This window comes from Phaseolus vulgaris, chromosome 5 (assembly GCF_000499845.2).
Source record: "Phaseolus vulgaris cultivar G19833 chromosome 5, P. vulgaris v2.0, whole genome shotgun sequence".
NCBI classification, from domain to species: Eukaryota; Viridiplantae; Streptophyta; class Magnoliopsida; order Fabales; family Fabaceae; genus Phaseolus; species Phaseolus vulgaris.
In genome coordinates, this window is record NC_023755.2 from 4780021 (window position 1) to 4798747 (window position 18727).

At 35.2% G+C, this 18727-nt stretch overlaps 2 protein-coding genes across 2 annotated transcripts; one reads left to right on the forward strand and one right to left on the reverse strand.

Moving 5' to 3' along the window:
- Nucleotides 1-8734: 8734 nt before the first annotated feature.
- On the reverse strand, nucleotides 8735-9172 carry LOC137836161 (uncharacterized). Its single transcript, XM_068645018.1, has one exon. It carries the CDS (start codon nucleotides 9170-9172, stop codon nucleotides 8735-8737), a length of 438 nt encoding a protein of 145 aa, XP_068501119.1.
- Nucleotides 9173-11989: 2817 nt separating this feature from the next.
- On the forward strand, nucleotides 11990-16451 carry LOC137836162 (uncharacterized). Its single transcript, XM_068645019.1, has 10 exons — nucleotides 11990-12302; nucleotides 12416-12521; nucleotides 12618-13351; nucleotides 13550-13649; nucleotides 13707-14609; nucleotides 14748-15461; nucleotides 15512-15662; nucleotides 15956-16026; nucleotides 16117-16261; nucleotides 16356-16451. The coding sequence occupies exons 1-10, from the start codon at nucleotides 11990-11992 to the stop codon at nucleotides 16449-16451; spliced, it is 3333 nt and encodes a 1110-aa protein (XP_068501120.1).
- Nucleotides 16452-18727: the final 2276 nt, after the last annotated feature.

The following is an 18727-nucleotide window of genomic DNA, read 5'->3' on the forward strand; positions in this document are numbered from 1 at the left end:
AATGTTCAAAGAATGTACACAAGTCATAGACGTTTCTAGGCTCAATCTTCTTCATTTATGCACTAGAATACTAATTTTATGGCCTCTTTTTATGTTTGATTTTGGTAGTTTAATTTTCTTTTGGTTACCCTTTAACCCGTTATCAATATTTTTAGTAGTACATTTTTTATTTAAATTTATTATTGAGGCAATTTTCTTTTATCACCAATTAAAATGAATAATACATGGAATACTTTAGGAATTTTAACTCTTATACAGATTAATATAAATATAAAGTTCTCCTAAAAATCCAAATAACCAAAAGATGCCATAAATTCAGTAGTTCATATTAAGAAATAAACTTTAAGCCTAACTCAACCCCATAAAACCGACTCATAAGGTGAGGTTTGCACCCACTTATATACAATAAAATACTTTAATCTCTAGTCGATGTGGGATCTCCAACACACTCCCCTCACGTCGAGAGTGATAGTTTGTGCATGGGATAACATATTATGGATGGTCCGATAACGGCCCGATAGCGGGTGACCTGATAAGCCCAACAAACATTCGCTAGGATAGGCTTTAAATGACTCTGATACCATGTTAAGAAGTGGACTTTAAGCCTAACTCAACCCCATAAAATTGGCTCATGAGGTGAGGTTTGCACTCTCTTATATACAATGAAATACTCTAATCTCTAGTCGATGTGGGATCTCCAACAGTTCACGTGTCTAGAAAATTGAACAAATAAGAGAACAAATGATTTTGGAGTTGTTAACATAAGGTCATCTCCATAAGCACATTAATTCAAGAGTTCAAAGACACCAAGAAAGGAAACAAGCCAGGCACTATGCCAAGTTCAGAATGAACATGTTTTGAACCGCACGCAAATATAAATCTATACTCAGTCTTAAAGCATATGTAGAAAATCTAGATTATGCAGCACAAAAGACCACACCAGGTATTGTTATTCAAGCTTGAGCAATGCAACAAACTTCTTTTGTGTCCACCGAGGTGAATTTATATTTTCTGTTTGCCTTGTGTATAATGCCAACACCCCCGCCTCCCTCTTTGCCTTCTTTCTCTAGTTGTTATTCCCCCTTTTCATTGATCAATCGTGCCTAGTACTCCCCTAACTCGATCCATCTACCTAACTCGATCCATCTACCAAACTGAATTCTACATCTTCTTCTGCATATTTCCAACATCTACAAAATTCTAGCATCCTCCATCACCCTCTATCTACTTTGCCTTCCTCCATCAGCATTTAGTTCCACAACCCCCCATTTCATCAATAACCACTATGAATTTTGTACTGCCAGATTCCAACATCTAGATGAGCACATTGAATTTGTTCAAAACCAACTCTTTGAATTTCAATGGCAAGGATCCTTGAAAGCTCAAAGTCATTTTCTATTTTTGAAATGCTTTTATATAATCTGTAATACTTAATTAATTCCTTATCATTTTGTTTCCAGTTTTGTGTATCCGTTCTCTTTGTCTGTTTGTGAAGACAACTAGGGGGAGAAGTTATTTGTTTGATTTGGTTGTATTGGTAGCTTTAACTCTTCTATTGTTGCTTTGCACCAAACTACCTTGAACACTTTTGAATTTTTTAAGTTTTTCTGCTTTTCTGGTTATGCAAAAACTAGTTTTTTAAGTGTGCTTTCTTAAATCTATTTTACCGTGTTGTTATACTTGTATTGTGTGGTATATAATTCTGTTTTGCAGGAATTCTTAAGTTCAAACTCTACAACACAAACAAACCAAGGATTTTTCTTCATCAAATAGAGAGAGATTGTTGAACAAGGTGTTTTGATGCTTCCAAATCTGCTTTGAAGACTTGAAGAACCTGTTGTTGTTTTTGTATGTGTTGTTTAGTTGTTTTTGAATTGTCAATTCACATCTAATATTGATCCAAACTCACTTGATTGTTTATCTCTTTTGAAAGAAGTGTTTTCTAAAAAGTTGTGTAAATTTTAGTTAGTTGTTTCGAGCTTTCAATCAGTTGAAAAAACTGTTTTTCAAGGTCTTGTGACTACAACAAGTTTTTTATCCAGTTAATTTGTTGAAACAATTGGTTGATTGACACTTAGTGTTTTTCAAAGGTTTTGAAAAAGATTTGCTTTCTTTTGCCTTTTTCTGTAAGGCATAAACAGTCAATTATTTCGATAAAACAAATGGTTGTTTTATGTGAAATCCTTAACAGCAAAATAAATCAATTAGTTGTTTTTCAAATATATCAGTTGTTTTTTTTTAACAGAATTCTGTTATGAATTCCAAACTTCTTTTAAATGTTTCTAACTGCTTTTTGATTAATGATATAACAGTTTTAACCACTTCTTCGAGTCTATATAAAGACTGTTATGTGATCTTTTCAAATGGCTAAGAAAGATAGTTTATTAAAAATGTTTTCAAGAGAAGATCAAAAGCTTTTGGATTATTGCTTGTGTGTGAAGTAGGATATAAGTTTTCTATTCATTTGTACTACTGCTTTGTAAAGCCCATGTGTATTCTATTTCCTTCTTTGAATTCTGTAATTGTGTGTAAGTCAGTTTCATAAAGGGTTTCTGCAAACTGTGGTGTTGCCAAGGAGTGTTGTGTTATTGAGGGGTTAAAGATCAACATTCTTGGTGTGTGTTTTGTAATCTATGATTGATTGCATAATGAATTCTCAGTTGTTAGTTGAGGACTGGATGTAGCTCTTGATTAAGAGTGAACCAATATAAACCTCTCTATGTGAATCTATCTTTCCCTACTCTTATACACGACTTTACATTTTGTTCTTTGGTTTCTAGTATAAACAGTCAGTTGTTTGATAAAATAACTAGTTGATTTTCATAAATATATTTTATCCAGTTGAACAAAAAATCAATTGACTAATTTTACAGAACTTTTCACTCTACTTCCAAGCTTTGCGAAAATCTTGTGAAAACAATTTAGCCCCCTCTTGTTTTGGCCACATATTCTAACAATTTCTACCTTATTTCTCCCCACCTTAATACTTTCCAGTACATTTTTCTCTTGCGCTTGTCTAATCGCACCAATTAGTCCTTCCGCGACCACCATATACAAAAATGGAGCGAGCGAATCGCCTTGTCTTAGTTCTTTCTCAGGTTTGAATTCGAGGGTGGGGCTACCATTCACAAGTATAGATAAGGATGAAGATTCAAGACAAATTTGTTAAGCATTATCATTTGGGTCAGAAACTTAGAAGTACTTTCTAGTCAAATCTAAGGATCTAGATCATAGAAACAAGCATTACAAATAAAAATGAAAATACCAATCCTCAATCAAGAACATAATATTATTTTTAAATATCACCTCAATACATAAGAGTTTGAACATATTACTTTCAATCCCAAAGGGTAGAATTAGCCACTCACGTTGGTTATTACAAGCATGGAGAGCAAGAAAAGAATATCTATGATGTTTCTCCTTAACGGCTACTTCCTCTAGAGTTTTCTAACACCTCTTATTCTCCCAATGAATGTCTAGGGTTGTGCCTCACACCTCATATTTAACCTATTTGAACTTGGGCTAAGTGACTTCTCGCTTGGACATTATTGGCCTCGCTTGGTCAAGTTGCACGAAAAAAGGTCCAACGTCACTTGGAGTGATCTCGCCAGGGCGAGATTGGGCTTGCTTGGGTGAAATCCTTTGGGAGCTTCTGGCTTGGGCGATTTTGGGTGAATGTTGGTGTGTTCCAGCTTTCCCTTTCTAGCTTTGTATATTTGCCCTTTCATCTCCATTCTTTTCTAGAATCCTGAAATTAACAGAAATTCGGGAATAAATCATTCTTATTCAAATTATAATCACAAAATATGTAAAAAAAAATTAAATTAAAAAATTAGGGGTTATATTCTAATTATTTTATCAGTTAATATCCATAAGTGATTGTATTTTCATATGAAATATTACTGAAATCTTACATTTATCACTATTCCAACATTAGATTTGTGAAAAACAAAAAATAACACAAGAAATGGGGATTGAATTCTGTTTTAAAAATTTTGCAATTTTTCGCTTGCATAATTTGTGCAAGCAATATCAGACGATACAAAGATGAACTTTAAGCAGTGTATAAAATGATTTTGCAAGTTTGGTTTTACGTTTTTCCTTCCTTCTTTAGTTAGTTTAAGCAATTATAACATGTAATATAAAAGTTGTAAGGAAAGAGAAGATACTCGGTACTTTTATTTTACTCCGTCTGATCACCCAAGATACGTCTAATTCTTGACCAATTAGTCAAGTTCCATTGACATACTACTATTGCAAAGTACACTTCAGTATTCTTTTCCAAATCATTTATGGCTTAAATAAAATGCGGTGACAAATTTGAAATTAACATGATCATATAAAAAACGATTCAAGATAAAACTATAGTCTATATGGTTATTCATATGAATCATAATCTATAAGCTTGGCATAGACTACGATTTTATAGTCTAAATTTTTGAAATAGGCGACAATTAAGTAAAATCGTCTATGTGTTGCTTATTTTAATCCTGGTCAAAGTACTTCTTAATTACGCGTTCATTTTTGCAATTCCCCTTCTTTGCATCCTCCAGTCCTCTTTGTAAATGAAGGTTGTAAATACATCCACTAATTTAGATGAAATTTAGATATACATATGTTAAAAAATATATATTTTAATCCATCATTTTCATGTCTTTAAATATACTTATCAATAATAATATTAATATTAATAATAATAAAAATAATTATAAATTATTATTATTTATTTTAAAATAAATTATCTGAATCTTGGATAGGTTATCTTTCATCAACTTTAACATCAATATTATGGTCTCGAAATATTCTCAACATCTTGTTCACATTATTTGACTCGTTTAATATCGATATTTATAAATTTATGTTATTTTTTCATATGTAGGTAATAAAATTCATAACTTTCAAAAGTTATAGACTCACAAGTAATTTAATTTAATTTTTAGCCAATAAGAATTGAAATCCTAAAAATATTACCATTTGTTTTTTTAATGGGTCAGGACTGAGCGGTTTCAAGATGTCTTGGTATCTAGTACCGATCGACATACTTAAAATGTATTAAGATTAAAGGATGATTAAGAAGATTAAGCAAAATGAACAACTAGGTAACATGTCCTTAATCAGAACCCATATACTAATATCGGTCCAACAGTAATAAGATCCAAATCCAGCACAACTGTATAAATAGGCATAACAACTAAAGTAAAAGGTATGTCATTATTACGCATTTATTGCACCGAATACCTAACACTTACTGGGGCGTTGGAACACCTTTTACAAGTGTCCTCCTAACTGAAAGCCGAAGGCAGGGAACAAAGAATAAAAGAAGGAAGAAAGCGAAGTCAAACTGAAAAAAAAAAAGTTAAGAGAAGAGTTAATTGTTCAATCAGTAAAAAGTTATCTCTCAATCCCTGGAACTGAAAAAAAAAAAAAAAAGTTAAGAGAAGAGTTAATTGTTTAATCAGTAAAAAGTTATCTCTCAATCCCTTCTTTACTACAACACTTAATAAACTTGTTGAATAATTATACATAATATATGTGATTAGATCAACCATAACTTTTCTACATTAGTTAAGTAAAAGTTCTCAAATTATTTTTATTAGTTTTTGGTAAAATTCTCATATAACGAAAATTTATTTATTATAGAATAAAGGAAATATTAAGCACTTATTCGTAAAACTGATCTTAAAGTGGTGATGAACAAAATCACTAAATCTAGTAAAATTGATCTAAAAATAAAGAAAAGCAGCGCATAATTAATTAGTAACTCAGACTTTTAACTTTTTTCTTAAAAAAATAAAAACCAACATAAAAAAACTAGTTATTTTTAATTGTACATATAAACTTATTGTTGTTAACAAATATTTATGAATATTAATGAAACTTAATGCATAGTACACAAATTTTAATTTTTCATACGTATTTTAAATGTTAAATTTTTATAAATTTATATTTTATTGAAATTTTAGTTTACAATATAAAATAATAGTCTATATATTTTTAATATTATTTTATGTATTTGTAATGGTTAAATTAATTGCTTTAATATACAAATTTTATCTCGGGTGAGTTTATAAACTCGAAACTAAACTTCTTCAATGAAATGAAACATGGTAAAAAAATCTATCTATTTTAAATAAATCAATAAATAAGGTGTTCACCCAAATGAATAAGAAAATAGATAAATAAATGAAAAAAAATTCCTAAACAATGGGAAGGCATCCAAATAAGGCATTCTTGAGTGTTCCCCGTCGCCTCATCGGCCGGACCAGTTCCCAGCAACCCTCTCCGCCGTCTTCCTTCGCCGTAAACCTCGGCGGCGGAGGTGGCATATCTCGCCGGTCCTGCCTCCTCTTCATGTCACTTAAATCCATTTGCAAGGGAAATTTCACCGCCCCAAATACTCCGTTATACCGTCGCTGGAAACTCTCACTCCTCCGACACCGGATCTCCCTCCCGGACGGCGACCGGAGCCACGCCACAAAGCCATTGGTCCGACCCAAAGACTCGGACATCAACAGAACCCGGGTCTCGCTTTCGGATCGGCGCGTTATGACTTTGCCGCAGAAAACGACGTCGTCTGGGGAGGCTCTTGAAACGGAAGCCGTTGTGGGAAACTCGAACTCAGAATGTTCCATAACGGAAACAGTTAGTATTTGAACACTGATTTTCTGAGAGAAAGAATGTTGTAGAATAACTGAAGTGTAACACAGAGAAACATATATATAGTTGAACTAAAAAGAGAAAAGAAAAAAACAACAACAACACTGGTGTATCTTTTAACGTTAATGTTACGAGATTTGTTTCTAGAATGCGTATATAGAGATCGAAAGTAATTGACGGAGTCATGGGAGTGGAAACTTTTGTTTGTATTATATGTTTCCTTCACAACTGGGAAATTCTACAAAACTTCATCTTACACCTCATTTCATGACTTTGTACCCTAAGCCAAAGATACGTTATTTTAATTAAACAGTCAACATTAAAACGAACATGTTTCAAGTAAAATAAGGTTTAATTTGTTTACTAAGATCTTAAATTTAAATTTATATAAAAAGTAATTAATGGAAGGAGAATTTTCGTTTCATCTCTCTTGATAATTTCATTCAAGCATTTGTTTTGCTGGTAATTTATTTTTTATTGATGATTGTAAAACATCTTGTCATTTTAATTTTAGCATGGTTGGTTGGGATTATTTTTATATAAATAATAGCCAATTTAAAAATAAAAAATTATATCAATTTAATTGTTTTCTAGAGATTAACTATGCACTTTTTTTTAGTTTTAAGAAACTTAAAAGAAAAGGCGGAAACCCAACAAGCTAATGTTTAAATTCTTAAAAGTAGCAATAATGTTATAATAATATGATGGGTTTGTGCTTAATATTAATTATATAGCATTTAAGATCACCAATAAAAATTAAATTAAATGTATCCTTAACGACCTTGTAATTTTTAAATTATCAATTGATAAATATTGGTTTTTTTAATCGTTTTTGGGTTTAAGGTTACTAGAAGTTTTGACTAGTTTGTGTCTGGTTTCCATTTTTACTCATATATTATTGAGTGGGTAGAGATTTGGTGGTGGTTATCATGATTTGGTGTGAAACGTTGTTCTATTTTATTGTTCTTGACGCGCAGCAATGAGGAGAAAATTAAGTGGCCATTTTGGGGATCTTTGATGGGAAGGGAAGGTTGACTTGAACCTGACTTTGGTTCATTAAAAATTGTAGGAATTTGTGCTTAAACCACAACATCTTCTGTTTCATTGTGTGTGTGATAAAATGGAACACTATAGATCAGTTTCATGATGGATAATGGATTTGTAGTGTTACAGATGACAAAAACGCGTGTTTGGTTCAACTATTCTAGAATTTTTCATTTCAATTAGACATAAAATTTTGGTAATTGTTTTCTATAAATTAACGTGCTGAGACGTTAGAGGTTGACATGTATATATATTTTAGTTATGTTTTTCTTTTTGAAAAGAGTTTAGAGAAGCTTCTTTTGATGATGATGCTGGAAAAATATGATATTGAAAATGTATTGTTTATTGTAGTTTTACATGTGTGTGTGAGTAACAAATAAGGTAAATCATAACTGTTTCATTTTAGTATCCAAGAATAATCATAAAACTTGTTTTGGAAAATATTTTTTTAGATGCATTCCCACATAAACAATGGTTTCTTAGAATTTTCATCTAGTCAAATAAAAAACATCTACTGAAAACAATTATCAAAAAGAGAAAAATAAGGCAGGAAAAACTAAATAATTTGTAAAATAATTATTTCAACAGTGCAGTATAGGATAACAATCTAACTTCCTGAAATTCATGATAAAGAACAATTGTGGTGATTGTCGAGTTCTGAAGCAAGTGTTGGTTTTTTTTTCTATAGGCAATGACAATTAAATATAAAATGCGAACTACTTTAGAGTAGTTCAACCCGTATACATAAAAACAATAGCAATAAAACAATAATCGGATACTAGCTCAAAATCCAACCTAACACCCCTTATTGCTAACATATAAGAAAACCTAACATTACATCAAACGAACAGCCCCATGCATTCCAAAGGTTCCAAACACCAACTGGAAAAGGGAAACGAAGCAGAACGAGATTTTGCAGAAATCCAAGACCAAACCTTAGCTTGCATCAAAGCGCACACTTCAGACGCGTCAGCCACCCCCTGTTGAAAATTATAAAATTCATGTGGTTCCAAATTTCTCCCACCATCTCAACCTAGATAGATCTCCACACATCATTAATCATCTCAGAAGACTGACTCATCCTGAATTGAACAAAGTTTGACAAAGGATCTCTGTGGTACACAAATGACACACCCAGCCTCTTAAAGCACAAGCACCAAACCCGCCACGCAAAACTACACTCGAAAAACAAGTGACAGTAGTGCTCTTCCTCCTTCCCACACAAGCAGCACAGAGAGTTATCCACCACCACCCCACGCCTTACCAAATTGGCCCTAATAGCAATCTTATTCTCCAACACCCTCCAAGCACTAAGTAAGGTAGAGGGTGCAACTTTACAACTCCATAACTTACCGAAAACCGGAGAGGAATCCGCTTCACAATCTCTCCTTACAAGAGAGTAAGCAGAGCTGACAGAGAAAATGAGACCCTCACCTTTCCACACCCACCTATCCTCCTCTCCCGAAATCATCCTAACCATAAGTAAAGCTTGACGCAGTTGTTCCACCAAAAGCTTCTCCCAGACGAACAAAGGTCTACGCCAAGCAAGACGTCAAACCCACACGCCAACTGACCATGACCCAAGATCAACCACCTTTGCACCTTTAACCAAACACAAAGAAAACAATCTCGGGAATACTTTCTTCAACACATCGCTCCCAAGCCAACTGTCCTCCCAAAAATAAACATTCTTACCATTACCAACTTTCCACTCGACCCTATCTTCAAAGTTTCTACCCCACCCCTCCGAAGCCCACACCTCTTTTAGATCTTTCCACCAGAGAGAGCTCTTACGACTTTTTTCATCCTCTCTCAAACTTCTCCAGCTGCCATATTTAGACACGAGAATCTCCTTCCATAAACTATTATGTTTACTTCCATCCTCTTTGAAGCAAGTGTCGTACTATTATGTTTACTTCTTCATCAGATATTTTGTGCGGATTCACCATTATAATCTTCAAGAACTTCAATCTAACAAAGAATGAAGATTGAATTTCCATTGTAACAAGATTTGGTAGATCCTTTCACGAGGAGTAGAAAGATAGAGTGGTGATATGTTTCCATAGGCTCTTCAATCGTTTAGACAAGACACAAGTTCGAACCACATCTCTTGAGTTTACGAAATCCATTATGTGGAGCACAACACTATTCGAAAAGTCACTCAGTCAGTCTGTCTCCTCTTCCTTGCCTCTTATGTATCTTCTTCCTTAGTTTGCGAAAATTGCTTGATTAATGAAGCTAAAACAAATACTTCACGTGTAAAACAATCAAACTTATGATCTTTCATCTAATATGTCATGTATCACAACATATAAACAACATAAGACAATCGCTCATGGGACACCTCATCAGCAATAACATGACCGGAGACCGTCGTAAAGAGACCGGAGAGGGCAGCAGATCTCACTTACTAGTGAGGAATGATGGTAATGGTTCCCAGCACAGAAGAGTCTATAGGAGTAATAGTTCCACTACGTTCTTTTTCTCTAATTTTCCAGATGATTACGGAGAAAAGGACATGCTCAAAACCTTTCAAAGGTGGGCAAGGGTGACAGATGTCTTCATCTCCCGTAGGTTGAATAAGTGGGGAAGAAGATTTGACTTCGTGAGTTTATTCGATGTGAAGAACGTGGCAAAGATGGAAAAGGAGCTTGACCAGATTTACATAGTAAACATGAAACTCTATGTTAATATTCCGAAGTATCGTCGTCATCAAGTGGAGGTCCCTAGGGTAGAGTCAAAGGACGACAGGAAAATGATCATGGTGAGGCCAACGATGGGCAAGAACAAGATGGAAGATGTTGACGAAAACAAGACTACAAAAAGGAAGGAAGGCTGGGAGGAAAGGAGGGGGTTGAAACCGTTCGTTGATGTTGTTAGAGGTCATACATCTTTGGAGTGGAAGGGACCAGTCTTTAAAACTCACAAACAGGTTTTGCCATGGATGGAGAAAAGCCTGGTTGGAAAATATAATGAAGATATGGACTTTGAACAGCTGGGTGAAGAATTTGTTCGAGGGGGTATGAATATAGTAAGAGTGAGATCGTTGGGGGACAACTTAGCTTTGTTAATACCTAGAGAGGGAGAGAATATGGAGGAGCTGGTGCATCTTAACAGAGAGTGGTTCGATAGTGTCTTTATCAGTATTATGCCTTGGTCAGCAGCTCAAATCGTCAACCACAGGGTCGTCTGGGTGAGATGCTTTGGGTTACCGATCTCACTTTGGAATCAAGAATGCTTTGCGAAGGTGATTGGCGAATCGGCTTCTTCTCTGATTGTTATTGATGATACCACACTACTATGGGAAAACTTGGAGTTCGCTCGATTGAAAGTTCGCGTTGAGAACAGTCGCTTTGTCAAGGTGGCAAAGAAGATGAGGATCAATAATCAAATCCTTAGTATTTCTATTGAAGAGGAGTGTCCCAAGGCATCGGTAGGAAAATGCAATGGTTACCACTGTAACTTTGAGTCTTCTGACAGCATTACCTCTATAGAATCCTATGTTGAGGAATCCGCGCTTTCCGTGAAGAGTGGAGAGGAGGAGTGCAACCGTGAACCTGGGGTAGAATGGCGACCAACAGGAGAGGCGGTCGGAGGAGGGGAGGAGGATGGAAGAGATGACCAAAAGTCAAAGGCCTTTTTTGAGGTACATTCTGCACGCAGTAGAGAGTGTCAGAAGGGAGGAGAATTTTCTTTCACGAAGGGAGTAATACAGAATCAGAACCCTCTTTTGGAACCTGCTTTTGACAACATTTATGACCAACTTTGTGGTTATCCCTTTTTAGAAACTGCGAACTTGATGAGCTGGCAAGAATAGTTGTGGATATTGAATGCCTGAATACCCAAAATACAATCAATGGGGGTTTGGGCCAAGTTAGAAATTTGGAGGCCCAATCCGTGGAGATTCAGACGGGTGCAGGTGCGAGTGGATCCGGGTCTGGGCCATCTCAGTCGAGCATTGGGTTAGACAATGATCACAGGTTTGTTCGAGGTGCAATAGGAGGCCCGTTAGGAGGAAGTGCGACGAAGCAGTCTCAGGAGGAGTGGTCCTCAGCATATTCGAACAAGGAAAACAATGCCAGCCGTACAATAGCCCTAGAGTGGGGCGGAGACGAAGACCGTGGAATAGGAAGAGATGCCCAAAGGCTGTCACCAACACGAAGCAACCGTAGAAGCGAAAGGCCTTGGGGATATCTGCACAAAGAGTGGGCTCCCTCTACGCGCAGGAATTGAAGAGGGGGGGCAGTCCGTAGGAAACGCTCAACGCCAAAGGAAGACTAAAGGATTAATGGAATTGGCAACTCTGAACACTCACCCACGTCGCTCGGTAAGGATAAGATCCAAGGCAGCCCGTGTTGGGAATCTGCATCAAACCTCTCGAGGTATGTCCTCTGTCTCCCTTTCGGATGGGGATATCGATAATTGTAACTCAAGAGTTCGAGATATGGTTTCACCAGCGGATCCGTCTAAGTTGTGGGAGATTAGTAGAAGAGTAGGGATTTTTTACAGAGGGGATGATCAGGAGGTCGAAAAAGAATACGTGTGTATGGAAGCTAGAGACGTGGAGTTTTTGAAGAATGTTGAGGAAGGGAACAAGGATGGTTTATTATGATTATAGTTGATATAAATATAAGAGGGCTGGGGGGAGGAACCAAGGCTAGGTATATGAGGCAGATTATAGGATGTGAGGGAGCTGATTTTGTGTGTTTGCAAGAATCAAAAGCTAAAGAGTTATTAGATGCTAGATGTTTTTCTTTATGGGGAGTTAATACAGTTGGTTGGATTCATAATAAAGGGGATGAAGGGAGTGGAAGTTTGCTGTCTATGTGGCACAAAGACTTTTTTTCTTATGAAAACCACCTGATGGGCAAAGGCTTTATTGCAGTTTTTGGTTAACATCTTAAATCTTCTTCTAGGTGTGTGGTGGTTAATGTTTACTCTCCGTGTAACCTGAGTGGTAAGAAGGCTCTTTGGGAGGAACTCTCTAAGGTGAAGGAGGCATCCCAAGGATACGTTTGGTGCTTATGTGGTGACTTTAATGCTGTAAGAAGTAGAAGCGAAAGGAAAGGAGTTAGGGGTAGGGTTGAACAATCAAGTGAAATCAGGGGATTTAATAGCTTTATTGAATCTTTCTCCCTGATAGAGTTACCTTTGGTTGGCAAGACTTTTACGTGGTTCAAACCCGATGGAACGGCCAAAAGCAGAATTGATAGAGTCTTTGCTACTGAAGATTGGTTACAAATATGGCCGATGAGCAAACAATACGTTCTAAGGGAAGTGTTTGATCATTGTGCACTGGTGAAGTCCGTGGAGAAGGACTGGGGACCCAAACCATTCAGATCTGTTGATGCTTGGTTCTTTGATAAAGATTTTCTTAAGATGGTGAAAGCTCGATGGCAGTCTTATACAGTACAGGGGAACGCTTTCTTAGTTCTTAAAGAAAAACTGAAATGCCTCAAGTCTGACCTGAAGACATGGAATAAGGAGGTATTCGGTAATCTTGATAATACCAAGCGGAGGATTTTACAGGAGTTGGAGGATCTTGATAGCCAAGACTGTAATGGGGACTTGGGGGAAAGAGATAGACTGAAAAGAATGGAGTTGGCAAGCTGTCTCGCAGAGAATGACAAGAGAATCGAATCCCTCATATGTCAGAAGGCTAGAGCTAGCTAGTTTAAGAATGGAGACTCTTGCACTAGATTTTTCCATTCGTCACTGAGGTGGCGGAGGTTGAAGAATGAAGTGAAAGGTGTTCAGGTAGGGAGCCAATGGTCTGAGGAACCGTCAACAGTGTGAACAGAGGCCAAGAAGTTGTTTGAATCTAGATTCTGTGCTACGAATGATCTAGGGGTAAGGTTGGATGGTGTTGAGTTGCAGTCTTTATCAGCCATGGAGAATGAGACCCTTGTAGCCATGTTCTCCGAGGAAGAGATAAAGAAGGTAGTGTGGTAGTGTGAGGGTTCAAAGAGCCCTGGTCCTGATGGGTTTAACTTCAACTTCATTAGGAAGAGTTGGGAGTTTATCAAAGAGATAGTAGCATCTATGGCCCTGTTTCATGCGACGGGGTCGATCCCGAAAGGCTGCAATGCTTCGTTCATTGCACTTATCCCTAAGAATAAGGATCCTTCTAAGCTAGAACAGTACAGACCCATCTCACTAGTAGGAGCCTTATACAAAATCATTTTAAAGGTTTTGGCCAATAGAATGAAGAAGGTGATGCCAGCAATTATAGACGACAATCAATCTGTCTTCCTAAAGGGTAGAGGGATCCTGGACAGTGTGCTGACGGCTAATGAAGTTCTGGAGGAACTAAGGATAAGGAGAAGAAGTGGGCTCTGTCTGAAGGTGGATTTTGAGAAAGCTTATGATTCGGTCAGATGGGAATTTTTATATGACATGTTGAGCAGGATGGGGTTTCATAGCTTGTGGATCTCCTGGATTAAAGGGTGTATGGATTCTGCTACGGTGTCCTTGTTGGTTAATGGGAGTCCTACGGAGGAGTTCAAACCTACTAGGGGGTTGAGGCAGGGTGATCCCCTGGCACTGTTTCTTTTTCTGATTGTTGCGGAAGGCCTTGCAGGGATAGTAAGAGAAGCTCTAAAGGTCAAGATGTTGACGGGTCTCAAGATAGGACGCAAAGAGGAGGAAGTTTGCATTCTCCAATTCACGGATGACACCTTATTTTTCTGTGAAGATAATATAAGTAATGTGATAACTCTGAAAGCCATCCCAAGGGGCTTTGAGCTTGCTTCAGGTCTGAAGATTGATTTCCACAAGTCTAAACTGGCTGGCATTAACATACAAAGTAATACTGTAACTTGTTTCACCAAGATCTTGAACTGTACTCAGATGGGAATACCTTTTAAGTATCTGGGTATTGAGGTGGGAGGGAACCCAAGGAAGAAACAGTTCTGGGAACCTGTTCTCAATAAGCTTAAAGCACGGCTCAGCATTTAGAAAGGGAGGTTCTTATCTCTAGCAGGGAGAAGCTGCCTGATTAACTCTGTTTTAACAGCTGTACCTTTGTATTATCTCTCGTTGTTCAGGGCTCCGGAGTCGGTATGTACAAGGATAGTCAAAATCCAAAGCAGATTTTTATGGGGTTGGGGGAAGGTCAACAAACCAATATCATGGGTAAGTTGGAAAGACGTTTGCAAACCAAATAAGGACGGAGGATTGGGTTGCAGGGATATTCGGAAGTTCAATCAAGCTTTGATTTCCAAATGGAAATGGCGTTGTATATCACCGGAGAAAGGTAGGTGGAAGGAGGTGTTGGGGTCAAAGTATGATCTGGTTTGTGATAACGGTTGTACAACTGCCAAAGACCAATCTTGGTGGTGGAGAGATCTAAACAAAACATGCAAAGAGGGTGTAGGTAGTGGGTGGTTCCAAGAAGAATTACGATGGGAACTCGGATGTGGAGACAAAGCAAAATTCTGGGAGGAGGTGTGGGTTGGAAGTGAGAACCTTAAAACCATGTTCCCACGTCTGTACTCTCTTTCCCTACACCAAGGCCAAACTATAGGCGAAGTTGGAATGTGGTGTAATTCAGAGTGGACGTGGACATTGAGGTGGAGGCGTATCAGATTTGAGTGGGAGTCCCAATTGGAAGCTGATCTTAACTTACTCCTCTCCAGAGTCACACTAAAGAAGAATATGGAGGACATACAGGTGTGGGGGAAGGAGGATTCTGGAATGTTTTCTGTAAGCGCTGCCTACGAATGCCTAACCAAGCATAGTGCAGATCCGCAATCCGAAGTGTATAACTTTTTATGGAAAACAAAGGCCTTTCCGAACGTGTTAATGACAGCGTGGAGGGTGTTGAGGGGGAGAATGCCCACGAGACAATGTTTGAGCAGAAGAGGGGTGCTGATGAACTCAATGTTATGCCCTATGTGCCAGCTAAAGGAGGAATCCTGCCAGCACATTTTTCTACTTTGCAAATATGCCCAACGGGTATGGTTAGAATGCTTTAAGTGGGTAGGTACATCTACAGTCCAACACAACGACCTTAAGATGCATTTTCTGAACTTTTATTTGTTCCAAGCCACAAATAAACAAAATCAGATTTGGAAAGGTGTTTGGGTGAACGTGATCAGATGCATTTGGGACCAACGGAATTTAATCGTATTCCAGCAAGGGGTAGTAGATGCGAATGAGATTTTTCAGAAAGCCCAGCTCAAATCTTGGCTCTGGCTGAAGCACAAGACGCATTCTTTTAACTACTCATTTTTTGATTGGGTCCTCAACCCAGTCATCTGTCTTAGAAGTGTTAAGTAACAAGCAGGCTGTTGTGTTCATCCCATGGATGATGCAGAGGCAGAAGTATGGTTTAATGCATAGTAACCTTGCTTTATTGAGAAGTTTGATCTTGGTAATGTTTCGTGTGAATGGCTGAACTCTGTTGATTGCTAGGATTGAGCTTAGAAGCAAGGTTGGGCTGGTACTGTGTGACGCAAATGAAGTCAGGTCCTACGGTGTAGGAGTGGGAGCTGCTATTATTTATGCCCACTGGCTATCAAGAGGGAGGAAGGACCAGGGACGTGCTTATGATGGAGTGGTTGGTTGAAGGAGCTTGCGTCATTTACAAATTTGGAGGATGCTGTTATGGAATGAAGAACAAATGGTCATGATGATGTGGTTCTGAATGATAGAGAATCAAACGAGAATGGTGTCGACAACTTGGTGGAGCCATATCACGGAGGGGCTGCTGTGCAAAAGCACAGATGGTTAATCCTAAAGCAGCTTAGTAATGCCAGGATACACTTTGTAGCAGGGTCTCCTTGTTGTAGCAGTAGCTTGTTTTTGCATTTTGCAGATAGAAGATTTATATCTTCAATATGTTTGTGTAAAAGGGTTGGGATACCCCTTTGTATCCCCTTTAATTAAATTCTATTCTTTGCTGATAAAAAAAAATAAAAATTTAATATGTCATGTGAGATGCACTTTGCTTAAAGATTAGATTGTAATTCTTTCGTCTGAACAAGATCTTGATGCATATTTGACCTTAAAAAGTTTATGAAGACAATAAGACTTAAAGAAATATATTTTTTAACAAATGTTTTTCAACATTGTTTCATATAATGAAACAACATATTTTTCTCTTGAAAACATCTTAGAAAGAAAGATCAAAAACATGTTTGAATGTTAAATTTGTTCTTAACTTTTTAGTTTGGAAATGTGATGTAAGATGTATATTTTTACACCATAACTCAAACACTTAATTAACATATTTTAATGTTTGTTTTTTTAAGTGAATAGGTCATAATATTAATATTAATATTATTATTTTTATTATTATTTATTTATTTATTATTATTATTAATAAAAAGGCCTAAAAGAGTAATTTAACATCTTTATTATTACCCTTTTATGAAACTAGTTTATTCTTTTATGTTTTCAATATAAATATAAATTTTATTTTACCTAATATTTTTGTCTTACTAGCACTACAAGAAAAAATGAGTTCTTCCAGTAATCAAAGAAGGGTTAACCACTGGACCAGAGAAGTTCTTTGGTCATATTATCATTTTTATTTCACTTATAATTATTAACATAATTTATACATATTAATATTATATTAACATTATTATTAATATTATTATTATAATTAATATTATATTCATATTATTAATATTAATATTATTAATATTTATTAATATTATTCATATTATTAATATTTATTAATATTATTACTATTATTATTGTTAATATTCTTATAAATATTATTATAAATATTATTATTAATATTATTAATATTATTATTAATATTATTATAAATATTATTATTATTATTAATATTATTATAAATATTATTATAAATATTATTATTAATATTATTATAAATATTTTTATTAATATTACTATAAATATTATTATAAATATTATTATTAATATTATTATTATTATTATTATAAATATTATTATAAATATTATTATTAATATTATTATTAATATTATTATAAATATTATTATTAATATTATTATAATGAATAGTTTCGGATTCTTCAAAATTTGATACTGCAAATGTAACCAAAAAATAAATTATGATGATGTATATATTTGATAAGTTAATGTCACTTTACAAACAACTTATTTTTACTTATTGAAATTCATAAAAACAATCGTTAAGAATTGAATAATAATTTCAATTAATGAAGTGTCTTCTAACTTCAATTAATAAATCAACCTCTAAGACCTAAGTTCAAAGCATATTTAAATATATATACCAGTTTAGGCTAAACTCACTAAAAAATTTAATTATATCTATTTATTAAGAATTGAGAAAATATAAAATATAAAATATTTTATTGATGTTTTACAATAAACTTTTGACACTTAAAAAAAAATTAAAAAACTCTATTATTTTGATGAGATTTTAGAATAAATATTTAGAATTTAACTTTGTTATTTTATGGAGGTTTTAAAATAAACCTTTGTAAATTAACAAAGGTTAAAAAAACCTTCGTTATTTTGTGGAGGTTTTAAAATAAACCTTTGGAAATTAACGAAGGTTAAAAAAACCTTCGTTATTTTGCGGAGGTTTTAAAATAAACCTTTGGAAATTAATAAAGGTTAAAAAAACCTCTGTTATTTTACTGAGGTTTTAGAATAAACCTTTGGAATTTAGCTAAGATTAAAAAACCTCCGTTATTTTGTTGAGGTTTTAGAAAAAACCTCCATTAATTAAATCAATTCCTAAGGTTATATTAACCTCCACTAAATAACCTCTATTAAAACCTTTTTTTCTTGTAGTGTAGATAACTCTTCTTTCTTTTTTGTGATAATTTTTATTTTATTTTTAAAAACTTTTCTATTTAAGTACCCATTTTATTGTCTGTCATTTCATCATCTTCTTAAGGTAACTAAGTTTGTCCTCTCCATTCGTTTTTATTTATATCATTGCTTTAAAAAATGAATAAAAATAGTTCAATTGGTCTGAGTGAGAATTGTTCTAATAATTTTAAAATCCTAGCTTATATGGGAACTATTATGCATTAGACAAACCAATCTAAAACTGATAAAA

Excerpts from the sequence above, each read along its gene's own strand:
- LOC137836161 (XM_068645018.1), bottom strand. The coding sequence starts at position 9,172 with ATGATTTCGGGAGAGGAGGATAGGTGGGTGTGGAAAGGTGAGGGTCTC.
- LOC137836162 (XM_068645019.1), top strand. The coding sequence starts at position 11,990 with ATGGAATTGGCAACTCTGAACACTCACCCACGTCGCTCGGTAAGGATA. Across the intron at positions 14,610-14,747 it reads GGGAACCCAAGGAAGAAACA|GGCTCCGGAGTCGGTATGTA; the intron begins GTTCTGGGAACC and ends CTCGTTGTTCAG. Across the intron at positions 15,462-15,511 it reads GCAGATCCGCAATCCGAAGT|CGTGGAGGGTGTTGAGGGGG; the intron begins GTATAACTTTTT and ends TGTTAATGACAG.